Source organism: Eptesicus fuscus, chromosome 1, assembly GCF_027574615.1.
Source record: "Eptesicus fuscus isolate TK198812 chromosome 1, DD_ASM_mEF_20220401, whole genome shotgun sequence".
NCBI classification, from domain to species: Eukaryota; Metazoa; Chordata; class Mammalia; order Chiroptera; family Vespertilionidae; genus Eptesicus; species Eptesicus fuscus.
The window spans coordinates 69,904,730-69,931,251 of NC_072473.1; the positions used below are offsets into that span (position 1 = coordinate 69,904,730).

The 26,522-nt window shown below is 38.7% G+C and overlaps 1 protein-coding gene across 4 annotated transcripts in view; it reads right to left on the bottom strand.

Moving 5' to 3' along the window:
- TSPAN6 (tetraspanin 6) overlaps positions 1-25,350 on the bottom strand; it is an 86,108-nt gene extending 60,758 nt beyond the window's left edge. For 2 of the 4 annotated variants that reach the window (XM_054720100.1, XM_054720161.1), the window contains exons 1-7: positions 24,969-25,350; positions 23,792-23,980; positions 23,428-23,502; positions 22,506-22,604; positions 21,778-21,912; positions 21,296-21,379; positions 19,768-19,873 (exon numbers count right to left, since the gene is read on the bottom strand). In XM_054720100.1, coding sequence (XP_054576075.1) covers positions 19,805-19,873; positions 21,296-21,379; positions 21,778-21,912; positions 22,506-22,604; positions 23,428-23,502; positions 23,792-23,980; positions 24,969-25,055 — 738 coding nt within the window. In that variant the 5' untranslated portion in view covers positions 25,056-25,350 and the 3' untranslated portion in view covers positions 19,768-19,804. Of the gene's footprint in view, positions 1-18,584; positions 18,798-19,767; positions 19,874-21,295; positions 21,380-21,777; positions 21,913-22,505; positions 22,605-23,427; positions 23,503-23,791; positions 23,981-24,968 lie in introns of those variants that run through there. The other 2 variants (XM_008156539.3, XM_028132729.2) reach the window with 2 other exon arrangements.
- Between the last annotated feature and the right edge of the window lie 1,172 nt (positions 25,351-26,522).

Below are 26,522 nucleotides of genomic sequence, written 5' to 3' on the forward strand. Positions count from 1 at the left end.
AATGAACAACATAAACTGATGAACAAAAACAGATCCAGAGACAGAGAAGCATCAATCAGACCATCAAACCTCAGAAGGAAGGTAGGGGAGGGTGGAGGTAAGGAGGAGAAATCAACCAAAGGACTTGTATGCATGCATATAAGCATAACCAATGGACACAGACAACGGGGAAAGGGGGGTGAGGGCATGAGCTGGGGAATGGGGGGGGCAATGGGGGCATAAGGTCACATATGTAATACCTTAATCAATAAAGAAAAAAAAATCTCAATGAATTGAGAAAATGCTCCAGAGAATGGGAGTTTTGCACCCTGTTTTATACATTAGAATCAAAGGAGATGTAAGGAGGGTCATATGAAATACATTGGTGGTAAATTAAGTGGTGGGAGAAAGCAAAGCAGGGAAATCTCTGAGACTGGATAAAAAGGTCAAATGGAGAGACATACTTCTTTTACATTGGCAGGTACCAGATAGTTAATAATTAACATTAGCACATAGATATGGTATTTGGGGAATAAGATAACAATGAGGGGTTCTGTAGTCTTGGGCTCTAGTGTGGTATGTGTGCCCTGAGGAGTCTGGAAAAGGAGGTTACTCTGACACTTTGTTATCTTAAGTGCAAAAATTCAATAGACAAGCTCACCTAAGATAAAGATTGAGCTTTGTCAAGGAAGCCACAGCCTAGGATATGACTACCCACCATTAGCCACTTTTAATTAGGAATTTTAATGTTCAGATCATCCCATGTAGTTCTACATTTGATCTCCTATGCAGGCCTCCCCTGAGCTTGCCAGGTTTAGTATGTGGCCTCTTTTTTATCCATACTTCTCTATGCCAGTCTCATAAAAGACTTCTTTTCTTTTAATTCTTTATTGTTGAAAGTATTACATATATCCCCTATATCCCCCATTGACCTCTCCCACCCTGCCCTCTGCCCCCGCCTCCCAGACCAGGCCTTAACCAACCCCCATTGTCTGTGTCCATTGGTTATGCTTATATGCATACCAGTTCTTTGATCTCTACCCTCCTCTGCCCACCCTCCCCCGCCTTCCCTCTGAAGTTTGACAGTCTGTTGGGTGCTTCTGTGTCTCTGGATCTATTTTTGTTCATCAGTTTATGTTGCTCATTATATTCCACAAATGAGTGAGATCTTGTGATACTTATCTTTCTCTGACTGGCTTATTTCACTTAGCATTATGTTCTCCAGGTCCATCCATGCTGTTGCAAATGGTAAGAGTTTTTTCTTTTTTACAGCTGCATAGTACTCCGTTGTATAGATGTACCATAGTTTTTTAATACACTCATCTGCTGATGGGCACTGAGGCTGTTTCCAAATCTTAGCTATTGCAAATTGCGCTGATCTGAACATATGGGTGAATATATCCTTTCTGGTTGGTATTTCTAGTTTCTTGGAATATATTCCAAAAAGTGGAATCACTGGGTCAAACGGGAGTCCCATTTTTAATTTTTTTTTTTTTTGAGGAAACTCCATACTGTTCTCCACAGTGGCTGCACCAGTTTGCATTCCCACCAGCAGTCTACAAGGTTCCCCTTTCTCCACATTCTCACCAGCACTTGTCTTTGTTGATTTGTTGATGTAGCCATTCTGACAGGTGTGAGGTGATACCTCATTGTCATTTTTATTTGTATCTCTCAGGTGTTTAGTGACTTTGAGCATTTTTTCATATGCCTCTTGGCCTTCTGTATGTCCACTTTTGAGAAGTATCTATTTAGGTCCTTTGCCCATTTTTTGATTGGATAGTTTATTTCCCTTTTGTTAAGTTGTATGAGTTCCCTGTAAATGTTGGAGATTAAACCCTTATCATATATAACATTGGCAAATATGTTCTCCCATGCAGTGTGCTATCTTCTTATTTTGTTGATGACTTTTAAAGCAGCCTGAACATAATAATAGTCTTCTCATGCCCTCTACAAGCAATTTGTGAGCCCAAAGCATGTGCAATCCTTTCTAGTTGCAATTGTGATAGAAATAGGTCACTAGTAGCTAGCAAAAATATTTGTGAGCAACTATAAATTCTAGTCAGTGCTTACCAGGACCACAGAGAAATTTATGAGAAGGAGCTTCACTCACTATCCTGAGGCATCATGCCAAATTCCAGGGTTTAGGACTCCATTTTTCCTAACAATCCCCATGACTCTTAATAGCGTGAAGTCATCCAAATCCATGAAACAATACCAATAGCAGGTTTTGAATGATGGCTTTATCCCCAAACTGCTTTTGCCAACCATCAGAAAAACCACTTTAGCAATAAGGCATGCTCTGTGATGCTCCTACATCTACAACTACTTTTCTCCTCTTGCTTAGCTCCAATGGACCTTTGAAATTGTGTGTGTGTGAAGTAGCATAGTTGGCCTTATACTAAGCTGCTTTATCATATTTATAGTATTATAACCAAGTTAAAAAATAAATAAGTGAATTAATGGTTTGAGGCTCCATTTTCTGAACTACTGAACTGCCAAAAATCAAGAAGCTTCTCAGTATTGTCAGGTATATATGAAGAAAGGCATTTAGATGTAGTAGTAGAAAGCATGCAATTAGTGCAGCTATTTTGAGGGCAATTTGGCAATATCAAACAAAATTAGAACTGCACACACTTTTTTACTATTTCACAGTTGGGAATTTAACCTAAAGATATATACTTGAATATATATTCAAAAGGATATGTATTGCATTGATTGTGCTGAAAAAAAGCTAAGTGGTCCAGCCATAGGGCCTGGTTAAATAAATTATATCAAATCCCTACTCTGAAACAGTACAGAAGATCTGATGACTTTATATAAAAATATCTCCAAGAGTTATTGTTAAATGAGAGAAAAAAGTAAGCTAAGAATCCGTTTGCATAATAATATAATAGCTAACCAGGTAGGACTTCTGGAATGGCAGAGTGAGGATTTCTGTAAACCCGCTCTTTCATAAAAGCAACAAAAATGCTGGAAAAATTATAAAAATAAGCTTTTTTCAGCTATCTGGAAGTTAACCAAAGGCCTGAAGCAATCTGGAGAGCATTTAATCAAGAAAAACTGTTTAATCTTTCTAATAACACTTTATGGTATTTTTAATTTGGTTTACTTCCAGGTCCCTCTCCTAGGTACTACAGAAGCCTTGGAAAAAAGTAGACTCACAACCAAGGTAGTTGTAAAGAAAACAGTAACAACAGCAACAGCATCACAGCCACCAGAGGGAGCAAACTCATAAAGTAACAGAAAACTATGGTCTATATAAAGGGTTTGGAAGAGACTGGGTTTGCTCAAAAAAAAAAAAAAAAAAAAACAACAAACAAAAAACAAAACAAAAAAAATCCTGTGAAAAAGATGAAAGGATTAACAAGTACAAATTGACAGTTAAAAATGTTGTGGGGATGTAAAGTATAGCATAGAAAATATAGTCAATAATATTATAATAAGTATGTATGGTGTCAGATTGATACTAGATTTATCAGGGTGATCACTTTGCAAGTTATACTAGTATAAATGTCTAATCACTATATTGTACACCTGAAATTAATATAATATTGCATGTCAACTATAATTGAAAAAAAAATTAATTATCTTCAGAATATTGTCACTATTTAGCCTGTCCCATAGCTACCTGGAAAGTCCTGTTTTTCATATTTGACATGACTCAGAGCTTGCTCCACATAAAAAGCCCTATCTTCAGAGCAATCCTTGAAAGCAATCAGCGGCAATTGTTTAACATCAAAATTGCCTGAGGTGCCTCTACCAGTTGAGCAATCAAGAACATAGCCAAAAACTTAAAAGAAAAACCTAGGGAATTAGATATACATAGTTTTAAAGAGCTCTGATATATCTAAGGATGTAGGCTGCTGCATGTGTGTGCATGCCCAAGAAAGATCTGAGAGGACACCAGGCACTCATCTGTAGTTGACCTTAAGGCTCTATGCAAGCCAGAAGTGAAGACTAAGGCTGAGTTGTAAGTTGTCTGCCTAAGTGTTGAAGGCATGCCCTAAACAGCACAAAGTCCCACCCCTATGCTGCCCTCCTGGGCAAAGGATAGAGTTGTTGATTCAAGGCATTTAAAGAAATATCTGAAAGTCATTGTATATAATCTAATTCTGTTGTATTGCCTGTAGTGTATGACCAAATAAATCTACTCAGCTTAGAGAGTAGAAAAGTCACTAAATAATAGAACAGGGGGGAAAACCTAACTACTGAAAAAGTCACTAAATAATAGAACAGGGGGAAAACCTAACTACTGAAATATCAACAGAAAAGTCACTAAATAATAGAACAGGGGGGAAAACCTAACTACTGAAATATCAACAACAACAAACTCTGGGGAAGGGAAGGATGTATTACAAAGTTGCCATATTATATTATTTAAAATGTCCAGTTGTCCACAAAATACTCATAGAGAAATAGAAAAAGATGGCTCATATACATGGGGGGGGGGGCAGTCAATAGAAACTGCCCCTCAGGAATATCAGACATTGGACTTACAAGACAAATAAGGAGCTTTGATAAATATGTTCAAAGAACTAAGGAAAAAAGGAAAACCATGTCTAAAAAATTAAAGAAAAAGTACAATTATGCCTCACCAAATATAGAATATCAATGAAAAGAGGTGTTTTTAAAAGATCCAAGTAGAAATTCTTTATTTGAAAAGTGCAATAATTGAAATAAAAAATTCAGTCGAAAGATTCAACAGCAGATTTGAACTGAGAGGAGAAATAATCAGAAAATCCAAAAATAAGTCAATTAAGATAAATCAGTAAGTAACAAAGTAAAAAGAATGGAGACAGACCCTCACAGACCTGTGGGGCACTATCAAACATACCAATATGTATACACATGATGGGAGTTCCAGAAGGAGAGGGTGAGTTAAGAAGGGGGCAGAAAGAATATTTGAAGAAATAATGGCCTAAAATTCACCAAATTTTATGAAAAACTTTACACATCTAAAAAGCTCAACAAACCTCAAGTAATATAAACCCCAGCAGACACACGTCATAGTCAAATTATTGAAAGATAAAGACAAAAAGATTTTTTTTTTTGTTAATCCTCACCCGAGGATATTTTTTCCATTGAATTTTAGAGAGAGTGGAAGGGAGGAAAAGGAGAGAGAGAGAGAGAGAGAGAGAGAGAGAGAGAGAGAGAGAGAGACTGATTTGAGAGAGACACATCAATTGGTTGCTTCCTGTAGTGCCCTGACTGGGGTCGGGGATGGAACCTGCAACCCAGGTACATGCCCTTGACTGGGAATTTGACCCACTACCCACTACCCTTTGGTGTGCAGGCTGATGCTCTGACCACTTTCAAAAAGAGATTTTTGAAAGCAGTAAGAGGAAAGCAATTCGTCATGTACAAGGGATCCCAAATAACATTAACAGTGGACTTCTCATAAGAAACCATAAAAGCCAGAATGCAGAGGTATTCCTTATTTAAAGTATTGGGGAAAAAAATATCATCAACCAAGAACTCTATATTTAACAAAACTATTCTTCAAAAATGAAGGAAAAATCAAGACACTTTCAGGTGAAGAAAACAAAAAACTGAAAATATTTTTTTACTAACAGACCTGACATAAGAAATACTAAAGGGTCCTGACATGGTGTGGCTCAATTGGTTGAGTGTTGTCCCATGCTCCAGGAGGTTGTTGGTTCTATTCCCCAGTCAGGACACATGCCCAGGTTGCAGGGTCCATCCTCAATAGGCAGCCAATTGATGTTCTTCTCTTATGGATGTTTCTCTCACTCTCCATCTCCCTTCCTCTCTCTAAAACCAATAAAGACAAATTTTTAAAAAAGAAATACTAAAACAATGTCTAAAGAATTAAAGAAAAAGTATAATAATTATGCCTCACCAAATAGAGAATATCAATGAAAGTGAGAGTTCCTCAGTCTGAAATGAAAGGACTAGACAGCAACTCAAATCTACACAAAGAAATAAAGAGCACAAATAAAGCTAGCTATGTAGGTAAATGTAAAAGATAGTATAAATGTAGTTTCTTTTAACTTTTGTCATCTCCTACCTTAAAATACAATTGCATAAAGAAATAATTATAAAACTGTGTAAGTGGACTAAAAATGTATAAAGAAATAATTTCTATGACAATAATAGCTAAAAATATGGAGAGAAAGTGGATCTATATTAGAGCAAGGATTCTGTACAGTATTAAAATTAAGTTAGTATTAATCTGAACTAAATTGTTTTAAAATGATAATTGTAATCCCCAGGGCTACTACTAAAAACTAACTTGAAATATATATAGTAAAAGAAACAACAAAGTAATATAAATGGCACACTACAAAATATTATTTATCACAAAAGAAGGAAGCAATGGCAGAGCAGAGGTATGAAAAGGTATGCCATACAGAAAACAAATAGAAAAATGACAAATTAGTCCTTATCAGAAATTAAGTGTAAATGGAATAAACTTTCCAATTAAAAGACAGAGGTTGACAGAATGGATAAAAATAAACATGATTCATCTATATACCGTCTATAACAGACAGACCTTATATTCAAAGACCCAAATAGGCTAAACATAAATGGTGCAAAAAGATACATAAACTTAACCTAAAGAAGACTGGAATAGCTATAGTAATAGCAGACAAAGTAGCCTTTAAAAAAATTGTTATTGAAATAAAATTACATTTTATAATAACAAAAGGGTCAATTCAACAGGAAAAGATAACAATCTTTAACATATATGTGCCTAATAAAAGATCCCTCAAAATAAAAGAAACTAAAGCTGATATAATTGAAGGAAAAACAGGTAATATAACAACAATAGTTGGATAATTTACATATCCCACATTCAATAATAGGTAGAAAAGCTAGGCAAAAGATCAACAAGGATTAGAAGATATGAATAGTAATAACAACCAAATCAGCCTAATGGAAATCTATACAACACCATACCTCACAGAAGTATAATTTTTTTTTTCAAATGCACATGGAATATTTTTTAGAATTTATGCTGGGCCACAAGACATTACATAAACTGCCTTAGCCAGTTTTGCTCAGTGGATAGAGTGTCAACCTGCAGACTGAAATGTCCCAGGTTCAATTCTGGACAAGGGCACATGCTCAGGTTGGGGGCTCAATCCCCAGTGGGGGACATGCAGGAGGCAGCCGATCAATGATTCTCTATCTTCATTGATGTTTCTATCTCTCTCACCCTTCTTCTCTGAAATAAATAAAAATATTTTTAAAAAACAACATTACATAAACTTTCCACAAAGAAAAACCCAGGTTTATATGGCTTCAGTGGTTAATTCTATAAAATATTTGAGGAAGAATTAATACCAATCCTTCAAAAACTCATAGGAGGCCCTAGCTGGTTTGGCTCATTGGTAGAGTGTCTGCCTGTGGACTGAAGGGTCCCAGGTTCAATTCTGGTCAAGGGCACATGCCCGGGTTGCAGGCTCAACCCCAGTGGGGGGTGTGGGAGAGGCAGCCAATCAATGATTCTCTCTCATCATTGATGTTTCTATCTCTTTCTCCCTCTCCTTTTCTCTCTGAAATCAGTAAAAATATATATTTTTTTAAAAATCATAGGAGGAAATACCTCATAACTAAGTCTATGAAGCCAGTATTACCTAAATCAGACAAAGACATCACAACAATACTACAGACTTTTTGTGCTTATGAATATCAGCACAAAAAGTCTCAACAAAATACCAGGGAACCAAATCCAGCAATAATTGGAAAGGTTTATACACCATAACCAAGTGGGATTTATCTTGTAATGTAAGGTTGGTTCAACATATGAAAATCAATCAATGTAAGATATCATTTCAGTTTTTAAAAAGTTTAAAAACCACATGATCACCTCTATAGCCTCAGAAAAAGCATTTGACAATATGCAACACCATTGAATAATAAAAACATTTAACTAACTAAGAATAAAAGGGAATTGCCTTGACCTGAAAAAGGGCAGTTACAAAAACCCATAGCTAACATAATACTTAATTGTAAAAGACTGAAAGCTTTCCCCTAAGATCAGGAACAAGACATGAACATCTCTTCTCATCACTTTTATTCAACATTCTACTGGATGTTCTAGCCAGGTAAATTAGGCAAATAAAATAAATAAAAGATATCCAGACTGGAAAGGTACAACTGCAACTATATCTATTTGCAAATGACAATTTTAAGGAGTGCACACAAAAATTAGAAGTACAGCAAGGACACAGAATGCAAGGTTAATATTGAATATTAATTGCATCTCTGTACACAGGCAACAAACAATCCAAAAACCAAATTAGGAATGCAATTTCATTTACAATATCATCAACAAAATACTTAGAAATAACTTTAACAAAGGAAGCATAAGACCCGTACACTAATAATTAGAAAACCGTACTGAGGGAAGTTAAAGAAAATATAAATAAAAAATCAAACTACCATACAACCCAGTAATTCCCCTCTTAGGTACCTATCTATTCAAGAGAAATGAAAACATATGCCCACACAAAGAGTTGCATGGAGATATTTACAGCACCATTATTCATAATAGCCAAAAATTGGAAATCTCCACCAACTGGAAAATTGATAGACAAATATGGCATATCCATACAATGGAATACTATTTAGCAATAAAAAGGAATAAACTACAGACCCATGCTACATCATGGATGAATCTCAAAAACATTTTGTGAAGTGTAAAGCACCAGATACAAGAGACCAGACATTGTATGATTCCATTTATATGAAATGTCTAGAAAAGGCAAAACTATGGAAACAGAAAGTAAATTAACGGTTGCCTAGAGTTAGGGGTAGGAACAGGGATTGACTATATTAAAAAATGTTCTACAATAGATTAAATCATTGATTTGTACACTTGAAGTGGATTAATTTTATCATACATAAAATGTATTTTAATAAATATACTTTTAAAATTGTAGCTAACATTTATATAGCTTTAGAATATACCATACACTGTGTTGAGTGTTTAGCATGTAGAAACTTATTCAATACTCATAACAACCCTATGAAATAGGTAATATTATTTATCCATCTTTCATAAATTAGAAAACTGAGGCACAGAGAGATTAGGTAACTTGGCGAAGAGCACACATACAGTATTGAGATTAGATCTAAACCCAGTTAGTCTGTCTCCACAATCTGTAATTTTAACCACGTATAAAAAAAGAATATACAGATATACTTGTACTAGAGGCCCAGTGTATGAAATTCGTGCACAGGGGGTTGTGTCCCTCAGCCCAGCCTGCACCCTATCCAATCTGGGACCCCTCGAGGGATGTCCGACTGCCCAGTAGGATCGGGCCTAAACGGGCAGTCGGACATCCCTCTCACAATGCAGGACTGCTGGCTCCCACTGCTTGCCTGCCTGCCTTCCTGATTGCCCCTAACCGCTTCTGCCTGCCAGCCTGATCACCCCCTAACCACTCCCTGCCAGCCTGGTCACCCCTAACTGCCCTCCCCTGCAGGCCTGGTCACCCCTAACTGCCATCCCCTGCAGGCCTTGTCCCCCCCAACTGCTCTCCCCTACAGGCCTGGGTCCCCCCCAAGTGCTCTCCCCTGCAGGCCTGGGTCCCTCCTAACTTCCCTTCCCTGCAGGCCCGGTTTCCCCCAACTTCCCTCCTCTGCCAGCCTGGTCACCCCTAACTGCCCTCCCCTGCAGGCTTGATTGCCCCCAACTGTCCTCCCTTGCAGGCCTGGTCCCTTCCAACTGCTGTCTCCTGCTGGCCATCTTGTGGCAGCCATCTTGTGTTCACATGGGGGCAGCCATCTTTGACCACATGGGGGCAGCCATCTTGTGTGTTAGAGTGATAGTCAATTTGCATATTACTCTTTTATTAGATAGGATGTGACAAAATGTAGAAGAAATCACAAGGAAGCTTTGTCAGCAATTCCCTCTAGAAAGTGGGAATGAGGGTGGGCAGGAGAGGGAAACAAACCACTTTGAACTCTAATTTTGTTTAAATATCATAATTCATGTATTAATTTTGTATATAAGCAACATCTATTTTTAAATTTAAAAATTCATTATCTTTAATTTGTCAGATTTTTAATTTTCCCTAAACTTTTTGATATTTTCTAAATTCATTGAGGTATATCTTTAAGTCAAGTTCTCAAATAATCACCATGACATGTTTTCTGTTGTATTTTGTTCTGCCAACTTCAGAGCCCCAGGTTGGAGCTGAGACCAAGGGTGTGGGTGTGGCTAAGAAAGACTTGATGAAAGAAAGGCCTATATTGCTTGTTCCTCTGGTTAACCCAGGCTGTGATTGGACTGGATTCAAGGCTACACTGAGCTGCTTTGGTGTGCAGCTCTGAGTTCCTTAGGTGCCCTGGGGCATCATGGGGGCCCTGCCGCCTTGCAAATTTCTGCTATCCTGCTGGGGTAGATTATATGTGTGAATGTGAATATGTGAAAACAACCCCATTTAACTAAAGCACAAGGTTGGATTTGTACCTACAGGGTTAGAGTGATTCTGCCTCCAGCATACATGTAAGTCTACAGCAGAGGTTTATATTGGGGAGTGTCTTTTTCCACTTAATATTTAAAAGTATTCACAAGTGAATGCATTCTGAAAGCAGCTAAGTGATGTGGAGTATTTTTATTAACATAGGAAATATTAGTTTATAAACTTTAGGAAGCATTTGACTTTATGACAAGATGCTTAAAAGAAAATGGGGCAGAGGGGTAATGTTTAGATTATAATTAACTCTTTGTAATCCTTTCTTGGGTTCAAAAATGTTGTGGGGGAAAGGAGTAACAATATGTTTATTTTAAATATGTACTTGTATGTTAACACCCTACAAAAGCATATTGTGAGAAAATGGGATATTCTTTTTCATGAAGGTTTTCTTTTTAAAGATTTCATATGCAATAGAGACTGATTAAAAGCTATTTGGAGGAGAATCTTTTGTTTCTTACTTCTGTTCTCTGGCTATGGACTAGTGTCACATAATCTCCTTTTTGCTATTAAGATGCAGCAAAATCCAATAAATGAAGCATGGGCTTTAGAGTCAGACAAATTTAAGTTCAAACCCCAGATTTTCCACTTACTAGCTGTGAAACCTCAGGAAAATTATTTGATCTGATCTTCAGCTTTTTTTGGGAGGGGAGGGGTGTTCTGAGAAATGAGAACAGTGCTACCTCCCAGCACAGGGTAGTTCATTGAAGCACCTTACACAATGTCGACAATTGGTAAGTGCTCAATAAACATTAGTTCTCTTACTTCCCCTCTGGTGCCAAAAACCTGAGTAGAACAAAGAGACTCTGTGCAAAGGGTCTACCTTCTCTTATATGCCATTTTCCTTGCTAAAGTTCATAACAGAATGACAATGTATGTATGCCCTCATCTCTCAAATCTCTCATAGTGTACCCCACATGTGTTGCCCTAACTGTGCATATTAATGTAGCTACTCCACCTTTTCAGAGATGACTCTGAGTAGTTGTATCACCTCCTTAGGTGCTGTATACACCCATTTATGAATTGTCTATATCCAGGCCAGCATCATGCCAGCTTGATTTGCTTTGAGAATGTTGCTAGTAGGCTTATTTTTAACCAGAAAACATGGGGAGAAACTTGTTGGAAGAGCAAAGAGTCTTTACAAGTCACTACATTTTTAAAAAATAAAAACGTTGAAGATGGGATAATGAGAGCACCACCAGGTCAAGTAGGACAATCTTACCCAAAGAATTCATGTTTGCCTGATGTATGCATGTGGCAGAGCCAATGATAATGAACCTTAAAGCAACGGACCCATTTCCCCTAATTCCCATAAACTGTGATATTCTTAGTGAAGGAGCCGGTTCAATCAAGATCGAATGAATACCTAATGTCCATGGACTAATGTTATAAGAGGAGTTTTAATTTTTAAGTGTTCAAATAAGCTTTTGGGTGTGATGGGGGAGAGGGAAGAATAAAAGAAAGTCGCTATGACCAACACTCAACTAAACTGTCCAACTAGAAAGCAAGGGGTTAGGCCTGATGATGATCTGCATTTAATTCCTCCAAAGTTAGCATAGTTTAAGAGCAAAAAACCAAATGCAAACCTTTGGGGGTATCCACTCTGGAAAAGCAGGAGGAAATTAAAACAGCAAAGTAAACCGGAATGTGCTGTAAAAGGGAGGAAAAACAGGATATTACAAGTTCAAAACAAGAATCTCCAGTGACATCAAATGTAGCGAGTTCAGAAAAGAGAAGCAGCAAAAAGTGATTTGTCCAGGAGGAAGTTTGCAGTGGTTTTCAAGGTTATGTGGTTTCTAACTGGGCAGATGGTTTCTACTATATAAGGGTGGTTTACATGGAATGAGATATTTAAATCAACAATTTATTTCACACAGAACATTAAAGAGCCATTATAATTAGATTCACTCAGTCATTCATTTATCTAATTAACATTTGCTGTGCTTTCACAAGTGCCTAACTCTACTAAGTTCCATGGGATAGAGATACCTAATAGAAAAGCCATAATGAAGTTATAATGGCTTCTCTCTCACAAGGAATCCGAGTGAAGTTGTAGACCAATGACTTAAATATTAAAGTCTCATCCTGGCCAGTGTGGCTTAGGTTGCTTGGAGCATTGTCCGTCCCATCCCCGTACAGAAGGCAAGCAATCAATGTTCTCTCTCACCTCTCTCTCTCTCTCTCTCTCTCTCTCTCTCTCTCTCTCTCTCTCTCTCTCATCAATATGCATATCCTACGGTGAGGATTAAAAATAATTAAAGTCTCATTTTCCTGTAACTGTTTCACTTTATGTATTCTTTTCTGAAATATCAGCCTTTTGTTTTCCTTTTTGAATTAAAAAATTTTGTGTTTGCCACATCACAGGCAAAATGTCAACCTCAAAGGGCAGCAAACTTAAAAATCAAACTTCAATGTATCTTGTGTATGCTGAGGAAAAGCAGAGATGATATTTATACTGTGTTGGAGTTTTATCTATAAGTACAAACAAAAGCCTACACAGAGTAGTCCAAAGAAACCAAAGTTTCCTCATTTTCATAAAAAAATGCATATATTATTTCACTTCTCATAATTTAATCGGTTGGGTTAGCTGCATCACTGGCAAAGTACCAACTTGGATTCTGGCAGGAGGTTAAACACATGTCTCAAAGAATCCTGTGTGAACACTGGGGAAAAACAAAAATGACATTTATACCTTGTATTAGGTATTTATTTCCATAAATCTTTGATACCTGCAACATACACCCAACCTCCTACAGGAATAGGTCAAAGCTGCTAAGCTTTCCACACTTTCAGAAAATATACCCATGGATCTCTTCTTTTCAAAGAGAAGTTCAGAGCTGCCTTGCAGGAAGCAACCTGGTGCCTGGAAGTGAGACAACCCACAGGATACCTTTGGCATGTTAAAGGTGGAGGTGAATTTTATAGACCAGTATGCACATGCACACATTGGCCATAAGGGACTTCAGTAACTAGACAGTAAAATAAACCCACCTTAAAAAAAAATACATCAACCCACCTTAAGGGTGATGTGTGGTGGTTTTTTCTTTCTGCTTTTCATATTTTCTGGGCTTTTCCTTTTTAATAATGAGGGAAAACTTTTTAAAATCATTTTTTAATTTTTAAATTACAGTTTACATACAATATTATATTAGTTTCAGGTGTATAGCCCAGTGATTAGACATTATAAAACCTATTAAGTGATCATCGCAAAAAATCTCAAACCCATCTTTTTGCTGTTATGATTGGGTGTTTTTTTGCTACCTTATATTCCAAATTCTTAATTTGATTCTCAGCATCCTCTACTCTACTGTTGATTCCCTGTGAATTATTCTTTATTTCAATTAGTGTGACCTTCTTTTCTGACCGGTCCTTTTTTTATGTTGTTGATGTTCTCACCAAGTTCCTTGAAGTATTCAGTAAGTTCCTTAAGCATCCTTACAACCATTGTTTTTGAACTCTGTATTTGGTAGTTTTCTTGCTTCTATTTCATTTAGTTCTTTTTCTGGAGATTTCTTCTGTTCTCTCATTGTGACATATTTCTTTGTCTCTGCATTTTGGCTGCTTCCCTGTATTTGTTTCTATGTACTATGTAGATCTGCTATGTCTCCCTGACTTGGTAGAGTGGCCTTGTGTAATAGGTGTCCTGTAGGGCCCAGTGGCTCAGCCTCCCCAGTCACCTGACCTGGGCACTCCAGGTGCACCCCTGTGTGGGCTGTGTGCACTCTTCTATTATAGTTGAGCCTTGATTGATGTTGGTGTCACTGGGAAGGATTGAACCCAGGCCAATCAGTTGTGAGGATTGGCTGTGACTACGGGGAAGAGCTGCAGTGCAGGAGCCAATCCTATGGAGCAGGAAATGCTTCAGTGGAGCTTTGGTATTGAGTACACCCTCTGAGTTGGTCACTTGTGGAAGTGGTAGGATTGTGATCTGTTGGGTTAAAGCTGACCACCAAGTCCATTGGCTTTGGGGCATCCTGAGAGGTGCAAAGCCAGCCACTCCCTCTGCCCTGCCTGGGGCCAACCAGCATGAACTACAAAGCAATCTGAAGATGGCTGCTACTTGTGTTGGGCTTGGAATTGCCCAGAAGAGGCCAAGCTGTGAACCAAAGTGGGAAGGCAGCTGCTAGTGCCAGGCCTGGGGACACTTAATGAGAGGTACAGGGCATGCTGAGGCCAGCTGCTACTTCTTTGAGAAATTTGAGGAAAGTCCAAAGCATGAGGCAAGAGAGGCCAGTTGTATGGAAAAGCCACTGGAAATGTCTTGAATGAGCCTGTAAGCAGGGAGGGGCGGGATCTCAGGGAATTACCAGTTCAGGGCAAAAACTGTGAGCCCAGTTGATGGAGATTCAACTATGATGATTGCCTGTCGGCTCTTGGGGGTGGGCTCAGCATAGGAACAATAGCCTCTGCTAGCACTTCTGTCTGGAAGAAAACTGCTCCTCCAGCTCTCACCTGATTCTAGACAAGTTAATTCCTCCCTAAATGTCCCTAGTTCCTTTAAAGCTGCTGTCCCAGCCATGGAGTTCAGAGGGAGTGAGTCCTAGTAAGTTCATACATGGGCCTTTTAAGAGGAACTATCTCCAGTAGCCTCCAAGTCACTCAGCCACAATCCCTGCTGGATTTTACAGCCCAAAGATATGGGGAGTTTTCTTCTTAGCACTGGAACCCTGGGCTGTGGGGCCTGGTGTGGGGCTGGCACCACTTGCTCCTCAGGGGAGACCTTCACAGCCAAGATATACCCCCCCCCCCAATTTTAAACCATCACACGTGGGTGTGGGACCAGCCGGTTCTGCAACTCCACCTCGATTTTCCACCTCTCCTACTAGTCTCAATGTGCTTTCTTCTTTAATTCCCTAGTTGCAGGATTTCCATTCAGCATGATTTTAGGTGGTTCTGAATGATGGTTGTTCTGTAGTTTAGTTTTACTTTTGATACGGTTGTGGGAGGAGGCAAGTACTGTGTTTATCTACACCGCCATCTTGACCAGAACCCTGAGAAAAATTTTTAACTTTAAAAAAATGACTTAAAGAAGACTTCAGTCCTGGCTGGTTTGGGGCAGTGGACAGAGTGTCAGCCTGTGGACTGAAGGGTCCTGGGTTCAATTCTGGTCAAGGGCACATGCCCGGGTTGTGGGCTCGATCCCCAGTAGGGGGCATGCAGGAGGCAGCCGATCCATGATTCTCTCTCATCATGGATGTTTCTATCTCTCTCTCTCTCTCTCTCTCTCTCTCCCTTCCTCTCTGACATCAATAAAAATATTTTAAAGGGTTTTTCTAGGCTATCCTAGTGAAAAATACCTATTAAAAAGTTGCTGATTATCCTTTAAATATTTTCTTCTTTAGCTTCATTAGTTCTGTCAACCAATGGTCCTTGGCACCAATTCAATACCAATAGGAATTCCCAAATTAGATTGCAGTGAAGGAGGAAACTTTATTCAATGCAAATAGCTCAATTGTGATACAGCACAACTGTCATAACAGCACAGCTTTGGAACAGCTCAATAGTGTTGCACTCATTTATGAAGCAGCACAGCTGTGGAACAACATGACTGTGAGGCGGGCTTGGGACAAGGCAGCCCTGGGATAAGGTGGCCTTTAACTGAGACTCCTCTCCAGTAGACAGATCTGCTCTGCTCTGCCTGCTCTATTCCATTAAGCTTTGTGCTGGTCTGCTCCATTCTGTTCCGTGCAGGTCTGCTCCTCTCTGCTCTAGTGTGATGTATTCAGTGTTTCAACTTGCGTTGGGGAAATGCGGTCTTGTCTTTGGTGGACAGGAAAAAGTGTGCCCTGAGTCAGAGGGGAGCCAACATATAGACAGAAGACCCTGTCCCTGGTCCCTTATTGCTCTGTCCCCATGCAAATGAAGACTTCAAATCCTTGCAATTTGATCTAGAAGGCACTGTTCTGATTGATAATAGAGCCACTCCGGTTGGTCGATCAAGATGTTGATGGGAATATAGCTGTGTAACTCTGATTGGAGTTGAAATACAATTCTGGAAACTCTTTTATAAGGGTTGGCTCATATGTCAGTGTGGGAGGCAGGCAGTTCAATGTAAGCTTCTCCCTGAATTACGGTTTGTGCATTTGTGTGAGAGGCCTATTTAGAAACAGCTTCTAGGCTTTGCTTTTAAATTTGACCCTGACTACAGGCTCTTATCAGTAAGGATCTTCTTTCTCAGTGTCCACAATTCCAATAGCCAAAAAAATCTAATTTACTGCATTTGGAGAGTAACTAGTTTTCAACTGTTTTATCACTTTTACCCTGTCAAATGTTTTAATGGACAATATCCTCTTCCTGTAGTAACTCAAAGCATTTTAAAACATGTACTTGAAAGTTATTATTAATCTTATTTAACTAGTAGTTTTTGTCCACTTCATAACTGTGATTGACTCCCCCACAACTATCAAATTCAAGGACTGTGTGGATGTGTGGCAATTAGCTAGGTTCTACTAATAGATGTACAAAGAAACCTAAAACCAAAGAATGACTTCTCCCATTTACACTTGTTTTAATGATTTCTTTATTACCCTGAAGGTACTGGTTAATGCTCTATATTTAACTTTTTTCTTTATTAACAGTATTACAGATGCCCTCATTCCCCCCCACACTATCTCCCCCTTCATCCAGCCCCTGACCCACCCCAGGCATTCCCCACACTATTGTCTGTGTCCATTGGTTATGCACATATGTTCTTTGGTTAATCTCTTCCCATCTCCTCCATCTTCCTCCCCACTGAGATATGCCATTCTGTCCCCTGCATCCATACCTGGACCTATTTTGTTTGTCAGTTTATTTTGTTCATTAGATTCCACATATAAGTTAGATCATGTGATATTTGTCTTTCTCTAACTGGTTTATTTGGCTTAGCATAGTAAGAATCTCGAAACACTAATCAGAAAGAATATATGCACTCCTATAGTCATATCAGCATTATTTACAACAGCTAAGATTTGGAAATAGCCCAAGTGTTCATCAATAGATGAGTAGATAAAAAAGCTGTGGTACATTTATACAGTGGAATACTATGCAGCTATAAAAAAGAGCTCTTACCCTTTAGAATCGCATGGATGGATCTGGAGATTATTATGCTAAGTGAAATATCCAACCTCTTAATGCAAGCTATATAATTTAAAAAGTATGATCTCTGGGAAAATGCTAAGAATTTGCTATTTCATGACAAGGAAAGTAATCTTTTCACAGGGAATAAGTTTCTGTAAACAGAGACATTAATGTTTTACATGCAGTTTTATTATTTTTATTAAATTTATTGGGGTGACATTGGTTAATAAGATTACATAGGTTTCAAGTAGAATATCATACTAAGCAAAATAAGTCAGACAGAACAAGAACCATATGATCTCACTCATATGTGGGATATAAAACTGAAAGCAACAAATGAATAAACAAAAATAAAAATAAAAACTCATAGTCAATAGCTCAGTTCTACATTTCATATCTAAAACTGTACTGCAAATAGAAATATGGGGCTTAGCGCTCTCAGTAGAAAATAACCATTCAGTAGTTTCTAAAAGTGAATTTAAACACGATTTTAGAGGAAAACAATAGTTCTTGTGTAAAAGTCATATTTATGAAAGGCATAAATCAAAACTAAGATTATTAAAGTTGTCCATGATATTGATAATTAAATCATACCAATCTGGTAAGGAAATGCCAGCAAAAGCTAATGAAGATGAGTTGCTTTAAATTTCTCAGGAAAACACACTAATCCTGACACATTTAATTAGATTCAAGTGATGGAGGAAATATAACACCTTAACTTGGAGGCAAAGAAATGTAAAGTATAAGTGTGCTGCTATCTGATGTGCCACAGAAATGGTAGTGCCCTTTAGTCTTGGGTACCTTAGGTCAGAGACCGTTACCACCATCTGGCAACTCTGATGGGTGCCATCCAACTCCTGGCTAGAATTAAACTACACAATGCAACACTCTGCCAATCAGAACAGAGAGAGACTAATCAAAACATTTTAACTTCTTGATACAAATTATGCAATCAAATCACATAACCTTGGCTGGGAAGGGGCCAGTTCAAAGGGGTCAAATTCCCATTTTATAACAGTACATCAAAACAGAAAATCCACAGTGCCTTTCAAAGGCCCTACATTGAGAAAAATAATAATCAAGAGGAACAAGCAAACATTGTTTCATTTACAATTTACTAGCTCTTCCAGTGTTTCAGATAAAGTTTCAATGATATTACATTATGAATGGGACAAAAGGTGGACTTATACGATATTGAACAAATGTCTAGATTGAATCAGACTATTGGTGTAGCTTTTCGGTCAATGGGTAACATGGGGCAGTTTTCCAAACCAGGCAATCTAGTAGCTCACAGAGGGTAATGTAAATATCCTAAAATGAAAGAAAAAAAATTACTTGTATCCCAAATACCAATAGCTGTATTCACTTGCACACATTCTAATCTACTCTTCTAATGAAGACCTTCATGTGTTCCCACTATGCCCTAATCACTTTTCAAAGTGCCCGAGTAACAGCACTAAAGCACCACCTCTGCCATTATGGAGTATATGGTCTTATTTTATACCATATATACACCTATTTTTGATAGTTCTTTAATAAATTATATTTTTTCAAAGAAAAAATGTGAAGAGTGCTCTAAGGATTAAGTCAGCTAGCAACAGTCCTTACATTTTACCATTCAAATACTGAAGTTATTGAAATACACATTTCCCCCAAATCTAGTTCCTGGTTAGTCCAGATGAGTTTATGTCTCTAATAATAAGTCCACCAGATGACTGTGATCATAAGAACTAGGCCAAAGCCTAGGGGAAATGCCACTATTGGTCAAGAGCAGAGTGTACTTCCCAGGGAACCTAATTTCTCTTCACCAGGGATGAGGGCCATATAAGGCCTGCAAAATCACTTGGTCTGGCCCTGCCAAGGCAACCACAAGCAGGACTCGAAATTCAATAAATTTAGGACCTTTTATCATAGCAACATAAATTTATATTAAGTGAATTATATTAAGCGAATGATGTTATAAACATACAAATGGCCCTTGGCAGAAACAAGGTTCCCCATCCCTGCTCTTCACTGTAGGTTCAAATTTGTTAGAAAAGGGACCATCGCTCAGGATCTTTAGGCTGGACATGTGTAGGTAAACCAAAAGAAGCCCTTCTGTCCTTTTTGGTCATGCCCTGAATTTAGAGACCTGAGCTGTCTGTGTGGGGCTAACATAGTACCAATAAGATTTGAAGGCACTACTGGACAATACCTTTTTGGCAAACTTACTCCTTCCATCACATGCACAGGCTGAAGCAAATACCAACACTGATATAGCGGAGGACCAAAATGAACGTACCTTAAAGTTGGAAAGGAGTAAGCATATGTAATGTTGGTTACACTATCTCATACTGGTTGTTTGTTATAGCGCGAGAGAGGCAGTAGGAGAGAAAGATTCCAATCAGCTGGAAATAAAATACAAGCAAAATTAAACATACACACCAAAGAGCTTAAAGACCTCAGGGTGTAGGTAGAGTCTCCTTCACTTCTAATTCACTAATGATTTCCTTCCTGAAGTTTTTCTAGATAGTTATGTTTGATACTACTCAGCATCTAGGTCACATTCAAAGAATATAAGTGAAGTTCTACTACTACTGTGACCTGGAATTTCACAACTGTAACTGACAAAAATCACCCAAGGAAAATTCTAAATGTCATAACTTTGGGGAAATGTTTCTTCCTCTTCCTCTGTTATCAGAACAAAAAGGGTATGGCTTAGAATAAGAATCTCATCTAGTAAAATTTCCATCTGTGAGGACAGAGATTTTCCTGGAGAGTCTAGAGCAGTGCTGCAGTGCTGGCAATGTTGTGTAATACCAATACCTCCCCTGTCCAATACGATCACCACTGACCACCTGTGGCTTTTCAACATTTCAAATAGGGGTAGAGTAACTGAAGAAACAAAATTTAAATTTTATTTAAGAAATAGAACCTTTAAAATGTAGCTAGTGGATATTTTATTAGACAAAGCAGATTCAGATATAGCTATGCCTACTACTTTAGAAATATATTAAGATTAGACTTCATCAATTACATAGATCAAAATGCTTTTAGTCTTATCTCCACAATGTTTAATAGGAAAAACACCCCCTAAATAAGTTGTTTAGAGCCACAATATAGACTTTTCATGCTACAGTGAGACATAGTAAAGCTCCAGAAATACAACTTGAATCCATAGCATAGTACCCACCCAAAATAATAGGCACATATTGAATGTGGGTTTGTATGATCTAAATTTTAATTGTCTTGGACTTACATGCAACTCATCAGTGAGTTGCAGCTCAGGAAAAAATAGATTCTAATAATGTTTTAGAATCTTGACTGACTGCATAGCAAAGCAAGGTTCCGGTCTATCTCATATTTTGTTTAATGAACTGGGATGCTGGAAAGTTGCCATAACTAAGAGGGCACCAGGTCTTTCTACAGTTAACTGCTTTCCAAAGATATACACTGCTAGAAGTTAATTTTAAGCCTTGCTTTTTGTAGTTTCAAGGCATGACTGGCCATGTAAAAAGAACAGGTAAATAGTAATAAAAACTTAAAGAAGTTTATGGAAAAACGTTAGAGCTAAGACATCAAAAAATTGGAATGAAAAAGGCAAAATATTCCCTTCCAAATAAGCTAAATAAAAACCCAATCACAAATGATTTACTACATATGCTTCATATACTGTGATGAGCAACTAAGAGTTTTGTGAAAATGTAACTTCTCTGAAAATGCCCACACTATCCAGGGCCCTGAAGCGAAAAGTTGAAGCCTTCAAAGTGGAAATCGTCTGGCTGACACCTATAAGAGTGATGAAACAGTTCCTAAATACATGGATTTACCTGGAAGCAAGCAACTCCAAAGGAAATTCCAGCAACAACTCCCATTTCTGATTCTATAATGGTCATCACCTTTATAAAACAACCCTAATGGGAGAGAAAAAAAAAACTATTAAGTCAGCACAAGCAATAATATTTTGATCATACATCTTGGCAGAAAGATGAGCTTTGGATACCCTTGCCTTTTGCCATTTTATTAAAGTTTAATCTTTCATGTAACAAACACTGTCTCCTTTCAAGCACGGTGTTTTTGGTAGAACTTTGAGGAACAGAAGTTCCACCTTTTGGATTATACATTTAAAAAGTGTTTCTTGCTAGTTGTATGAACTTAAGTCACACATTTTCTGTGTTTCAATTTCCTCATTTATTCAATGAGAATAATACCCGCCCTATTTCAGATTATGTGTATTGTGATTAAAAACTAAAAAGTGAGGCAACTCTGTATTCAGTTAATATCTTCAAAAAAATTTTAAAAGGCTCCTTACTTCATTGTTTACTTTATCGGCATCCCTCTGAGGAGAACAATCTTCAACTTTACAGCAGCTCTTGGGAAATCCTTTTTCTATGTAATAATTAGTAACATTCCAATCTCTAAAGTTTGTGGCACCACAACAATGTAACTGAAAAATCCCAACAAAAACATTGATACTTCACATTACAACTTTGTAGTCAAACATTTAACCTATCATCTTAGATTATAATTTGTATTCTAAACAACACTGGGACGGAGGCAGGTGCAGGATGGAGGACGGTCAATTGGGAAAATAGGGGACATTGGTAATACTTTCAACAATAAAGATAATTTTTAAAAAACAACATTTATTATATGTAATGATTTTTTTGTGTGGCTGTTCTTAATTGGCATTATAATTCAAAAGATGAACACTTGTTTCAAACACCAACTGTTTCTAACATTTTTGGACTGGCCTTACTTTCCTGCTATTGTTGGTGCTAACAGGACTTGGGCCATGATGCCAGTGGGGACTGAAGTGTTGCACATGTGAGGAGAATGATTAGGAGAAAATGGAGATATGTCCCTTAGTACTGTCACACTCTTCTTTTCAGGGACATATCTTCATTCTCTACTGATCTAAGATTATAATGAGAGCATAGGACAAGTGGACAACATCTTGTAGCTAGGACCCTATCCTCTTCTCTCAGGGGATAGGGAATGTGTTCCCCTCTTGAGAAGCCACCTCTAATTATCACTTACCGTACTTTGAATCTTGTCTACTGCATTGCTTCTATAATCTCCCGTAGCATTATACTGCTTTAAAGCTTTCTCATAATTCTTCTTAAAGCTGTTTTTAATCTATAGCAAAGAAACACAAGGCCAATAAACAAAGTCAAATAAGAAATTCCTACATCTGACAGCAGCAATATGCATGGTAATTAACTTCTATGGACCAATCCTGTCCTCCAAGGGATATAGTTTAGTTGAGGGGACTACTAAGCAAAACATTACAATAAAAGATAACCACTACAAGTTCAAAGTGCTATGGGAACATGTATTTATTCAAGTGGCAGCTCTGTACTGCTATATTTCCCCCACCCCAATCTTTACCCAGTTTTAATAGTATAAATTTGATGCCTATGGAATGTTTAAGTTACTTTACTTTGGGAGGCCACACTACCACATTGTAAAAAAACACTCTCATTGATGAGCCTTCACTACTCAATGAATCATTTCGTAACCCCAGGCTTAAGTGAGTGGAATGCTGATTCCTAATTCAATATTAAGGTTTTCATGATGTGCATTAAGTATATCCAGTCTTTTCTGTGTGGCATAAATGGAGATGGTATCAATTTTGTGTTTTAAATAGTTTCCTATCAAAGTTATAAACTGTACCATCTCCATTTTAATAGGTACTTATACACAGAAAAATTACTAGAAATACATGTAATTATGGGCACCTTTAATTTTGTTCTGGTGATTGTTAGTCTTCACCATTTTCTAAATTTTCTTTTATATTAAAAGTAGACTAGAATTTTTACAAGAAGGCCATTATTTTTGGCTATGGGTTGCAAAAATAAGGCTTTAAAACACAACTGTAAGTGATTTTTAAACTAGTAAAAGTTGTCTTTAACTCTGTGACTTAAATGAATCCATTTTTATCTCCCAAACTCTGGCTTACCTCATGTCTGAAAACAAATCCAACAATGGCAGCGACCAGTTCAACCAAAAAAATGAGAGTCAGAAACATTGCATACTGCAGGATAAAAAAAAAAGTCTAAGTCAACATAAATTAGATACATCACAGCTGCAAAGGGAATCAAGGGAAAAAATGGTCTGTTCAATCAGCGTGTTTTTTATTGAAAAGGACAGGGAAAGCACAACAAAAGTGGTAACTGACAGCTGAACTATTACTTGGTAAGTTTTCATAAGGAACAAGAGAAATCTTAAAAGGCCATTGCCAGTTCCAAAAAGCAAAGCCTACGAACATACGTGTAAGACTTTTCAGAAACCAAGAATCACGTCTAAGGAAAATAAGGACTCACCAGTTTTAGCATCCACGCAGAAGCTCTGCAGGTAGCAAAACAGCCAAAGGTGCCCAAAAGAATGATGACAGTGCCAGTGCCGATGAGCACAAAGGGAACATTGGTGGCCTTCTCATTTAAAAGGGAGAAATAATTCTCCAGGCTCACCTTGCCCCAAATGCCAACAGCAAGAAGGATAACACCAGTGATCTATGTGGGAAATCAGAGAATAGAAAGTTATACACTGATTTGAATAGACTTAAAAGTGATACAAGTATATTCAAACCACAAACCACTAGGTATTTAAGAAACAATAGGTCTGACAATTATTTAGCAGTCCCGGGCCAGAGAGCTGTGGCTGGGATGTGGTAGACAAGGAGGGGGAGGGGTCCAAAGGGGGGTAAAAAGGGGATCTGCTCAAAAGGACAGGCCTTTATAAACTCACAGCTGGATCATTTAGGTAGCCCAGGTAGCCAGGGTGAAGCCAAGGGGGCAGTTAGAGAAGGCCTCTTAATAAAATCCTTAAACTTCATCTGTTTTTTTGTGTAAACACAAACCCAGGGCATACTTGCCCTAGGGATCAAAAGTTTCTTAACTGTCTTACTCCTGCTTAATAAAACCTTCCTGGAGGGGCGGCGGGGTATTTTTATGAATTCCAGAAACTTCCCCTTCCCCCAACATCAGAGATGAGTACAAAGGGATGGTACACAAAAGCAAATCCAAGGACAGACTGGCGGGAATGGGGCCATTACCATACTTACCTGTGAAATACTCCCCTCTTATGAAGCAGTGAAAAGAAAGAGACTATTATGCAAGCAAAAGCCCTCAGAGTGGCCGGCCCAGCCCTGCTTCTCTAAAGGTCCGGGGACACCCTCTGCATACCCTGAAGCGTAGACTCCCTTCCTCGCCGCCCCCCACCCCACCCCGCATCGAATTCGAATGCTAGGCACGTCTGGGTTCCAGGCTTCAGCCTACCGACCGCCGCCATCCTGCACCACGACCCAGGCGAGGGCGAGATGCACGAGCTCAAGCCCCAGGAACTCGTCGCCAGCGCCTGAGTCCCAACAGTAACCTCTGCCCAAATCTGTCTACCGCGTGCCCCCCTGGGAATCCCGGATCTGAGCTCCCTCCGCTCAGGGTCACACCCCCAACCCAAGCCCAGGGTCCCCTCCCGTCCCCGGGCGCCTCCGTGTCTCACCCAGAATATGAAAGTGTAGATCAGGAGGACGCTCTTGAAACAAGTAATGACTGGTTTAGTCTGCAGCCTCCGAGACGGGGACGCCATGACTAGCCCAGGACCCTGCCCGCCGAACTGCGGATCAGCGCAGAGAAAGCGAGAAGCGGCGTCCCCGAGTCTCCCCGGAAACTGCCGAACACTTACGAGCGTCCACAACTGAGAAGAGCCGGAAACACTGTTCAATTTTCTAGAGGGTGAAGTCCTGAAGGTTGCCCGGAAAGTGCGACAATTTCCGAGCGCCCCCTGCCGAAGGTTACTGAAAACTATATACAAAGGTTCTAGTGTTGGGAAGTTTTAGATCTTTCAGTGGACCTGGCTTCCGTTTTTTCACTAAAAATCTTCCTCCGTGCCCACCCCCCCTCCGCCCCGCCTCTTCACCGTCCTTAGTAACTTCATGCTTCTGTCATCAGCAGCGCCCGCGCCGAGATTCGGCCTCGTCGGCCCTTAGTGCCCTAGAAGAAGGAAAGGAATAAAAAGTTGAAAGTGACCTAAGAACATTTTCATTACATGGCAAAATACCCACAAGAAATGTATTTCCAGGGAGAAAGCGGGCTGCGAAGCGATACATACAGTCACACGTTTTGAGGCAAAAACTGAAGGGAAAAGTGCGATTTACTTGAGTGGATGGATTAGGCTGCTTTGTTTCTCACTTGTTTTGTGCTTTTCAATTTTTGAGCATTGTTTTATGTGGTGGGGAGAGGGCATAAAAATGAAAGGATTGTGGGAATAATCACTTGTTGAAAGAATTCGAAGTTAGGTATGACAGATTGATAATACATTTTAGATTGTCCTCTTCTCACTCTCTAGGTAATTGGAAAGTTGAGGGGAATGTGTTTAAAAGTAATTAATGCTGAAGCGTAAGTTCAGCCATTAGGGAAAACTTTTAAAACGAGAAGGTGCTACAGAGAATGCCAGGTAAACGTGATCCCCTTTTAAATGTTAAAACTAAAAGGCACTCTATATTCCAACCCCTGGGTTTTCAGATTAAGAACCAGCTGATCATAAAGAGGCTGAAATTTAAGGTCACAGAGCTAATAGCAAAACCAAAATGTACTGTGCTAGCGTTATTTTTCATTTTAAATCATATGTGTAAGTAGCTCCATGCCCCCATGTTATGTATCGTGAACAGGTGGGTCTATATTGTTACAACACGGAGCATGAAGTAAGGTCTGGTTCCTCAACTAAAGTGTAAACTCTTTGAAGGCAGAGGCTGATAGTCTCAGGGTCCTCAAACTTTTTAAACAGGGGGCCAGTTCACCGTCCCTCAGACCGTTGGAGAGCCAGACTATAGTTAAAAAAAAAAAACAAAAAAACTATGAACAAATTCCTATGCACACTGCACATATCTTATTTTGAAGTAAAAAAACAAAATGGCAAAAACACCCGCATGTGGCCCGCAGGCCGCAGTTTGAGGATGCCTGGTAGTGAGTGGGTGTTATTTCTAGAGGACCATAGTTGCCTAGCCAACCTATTACATCATCACTGACACAAGCTTAACATCATAAATGGGCACTT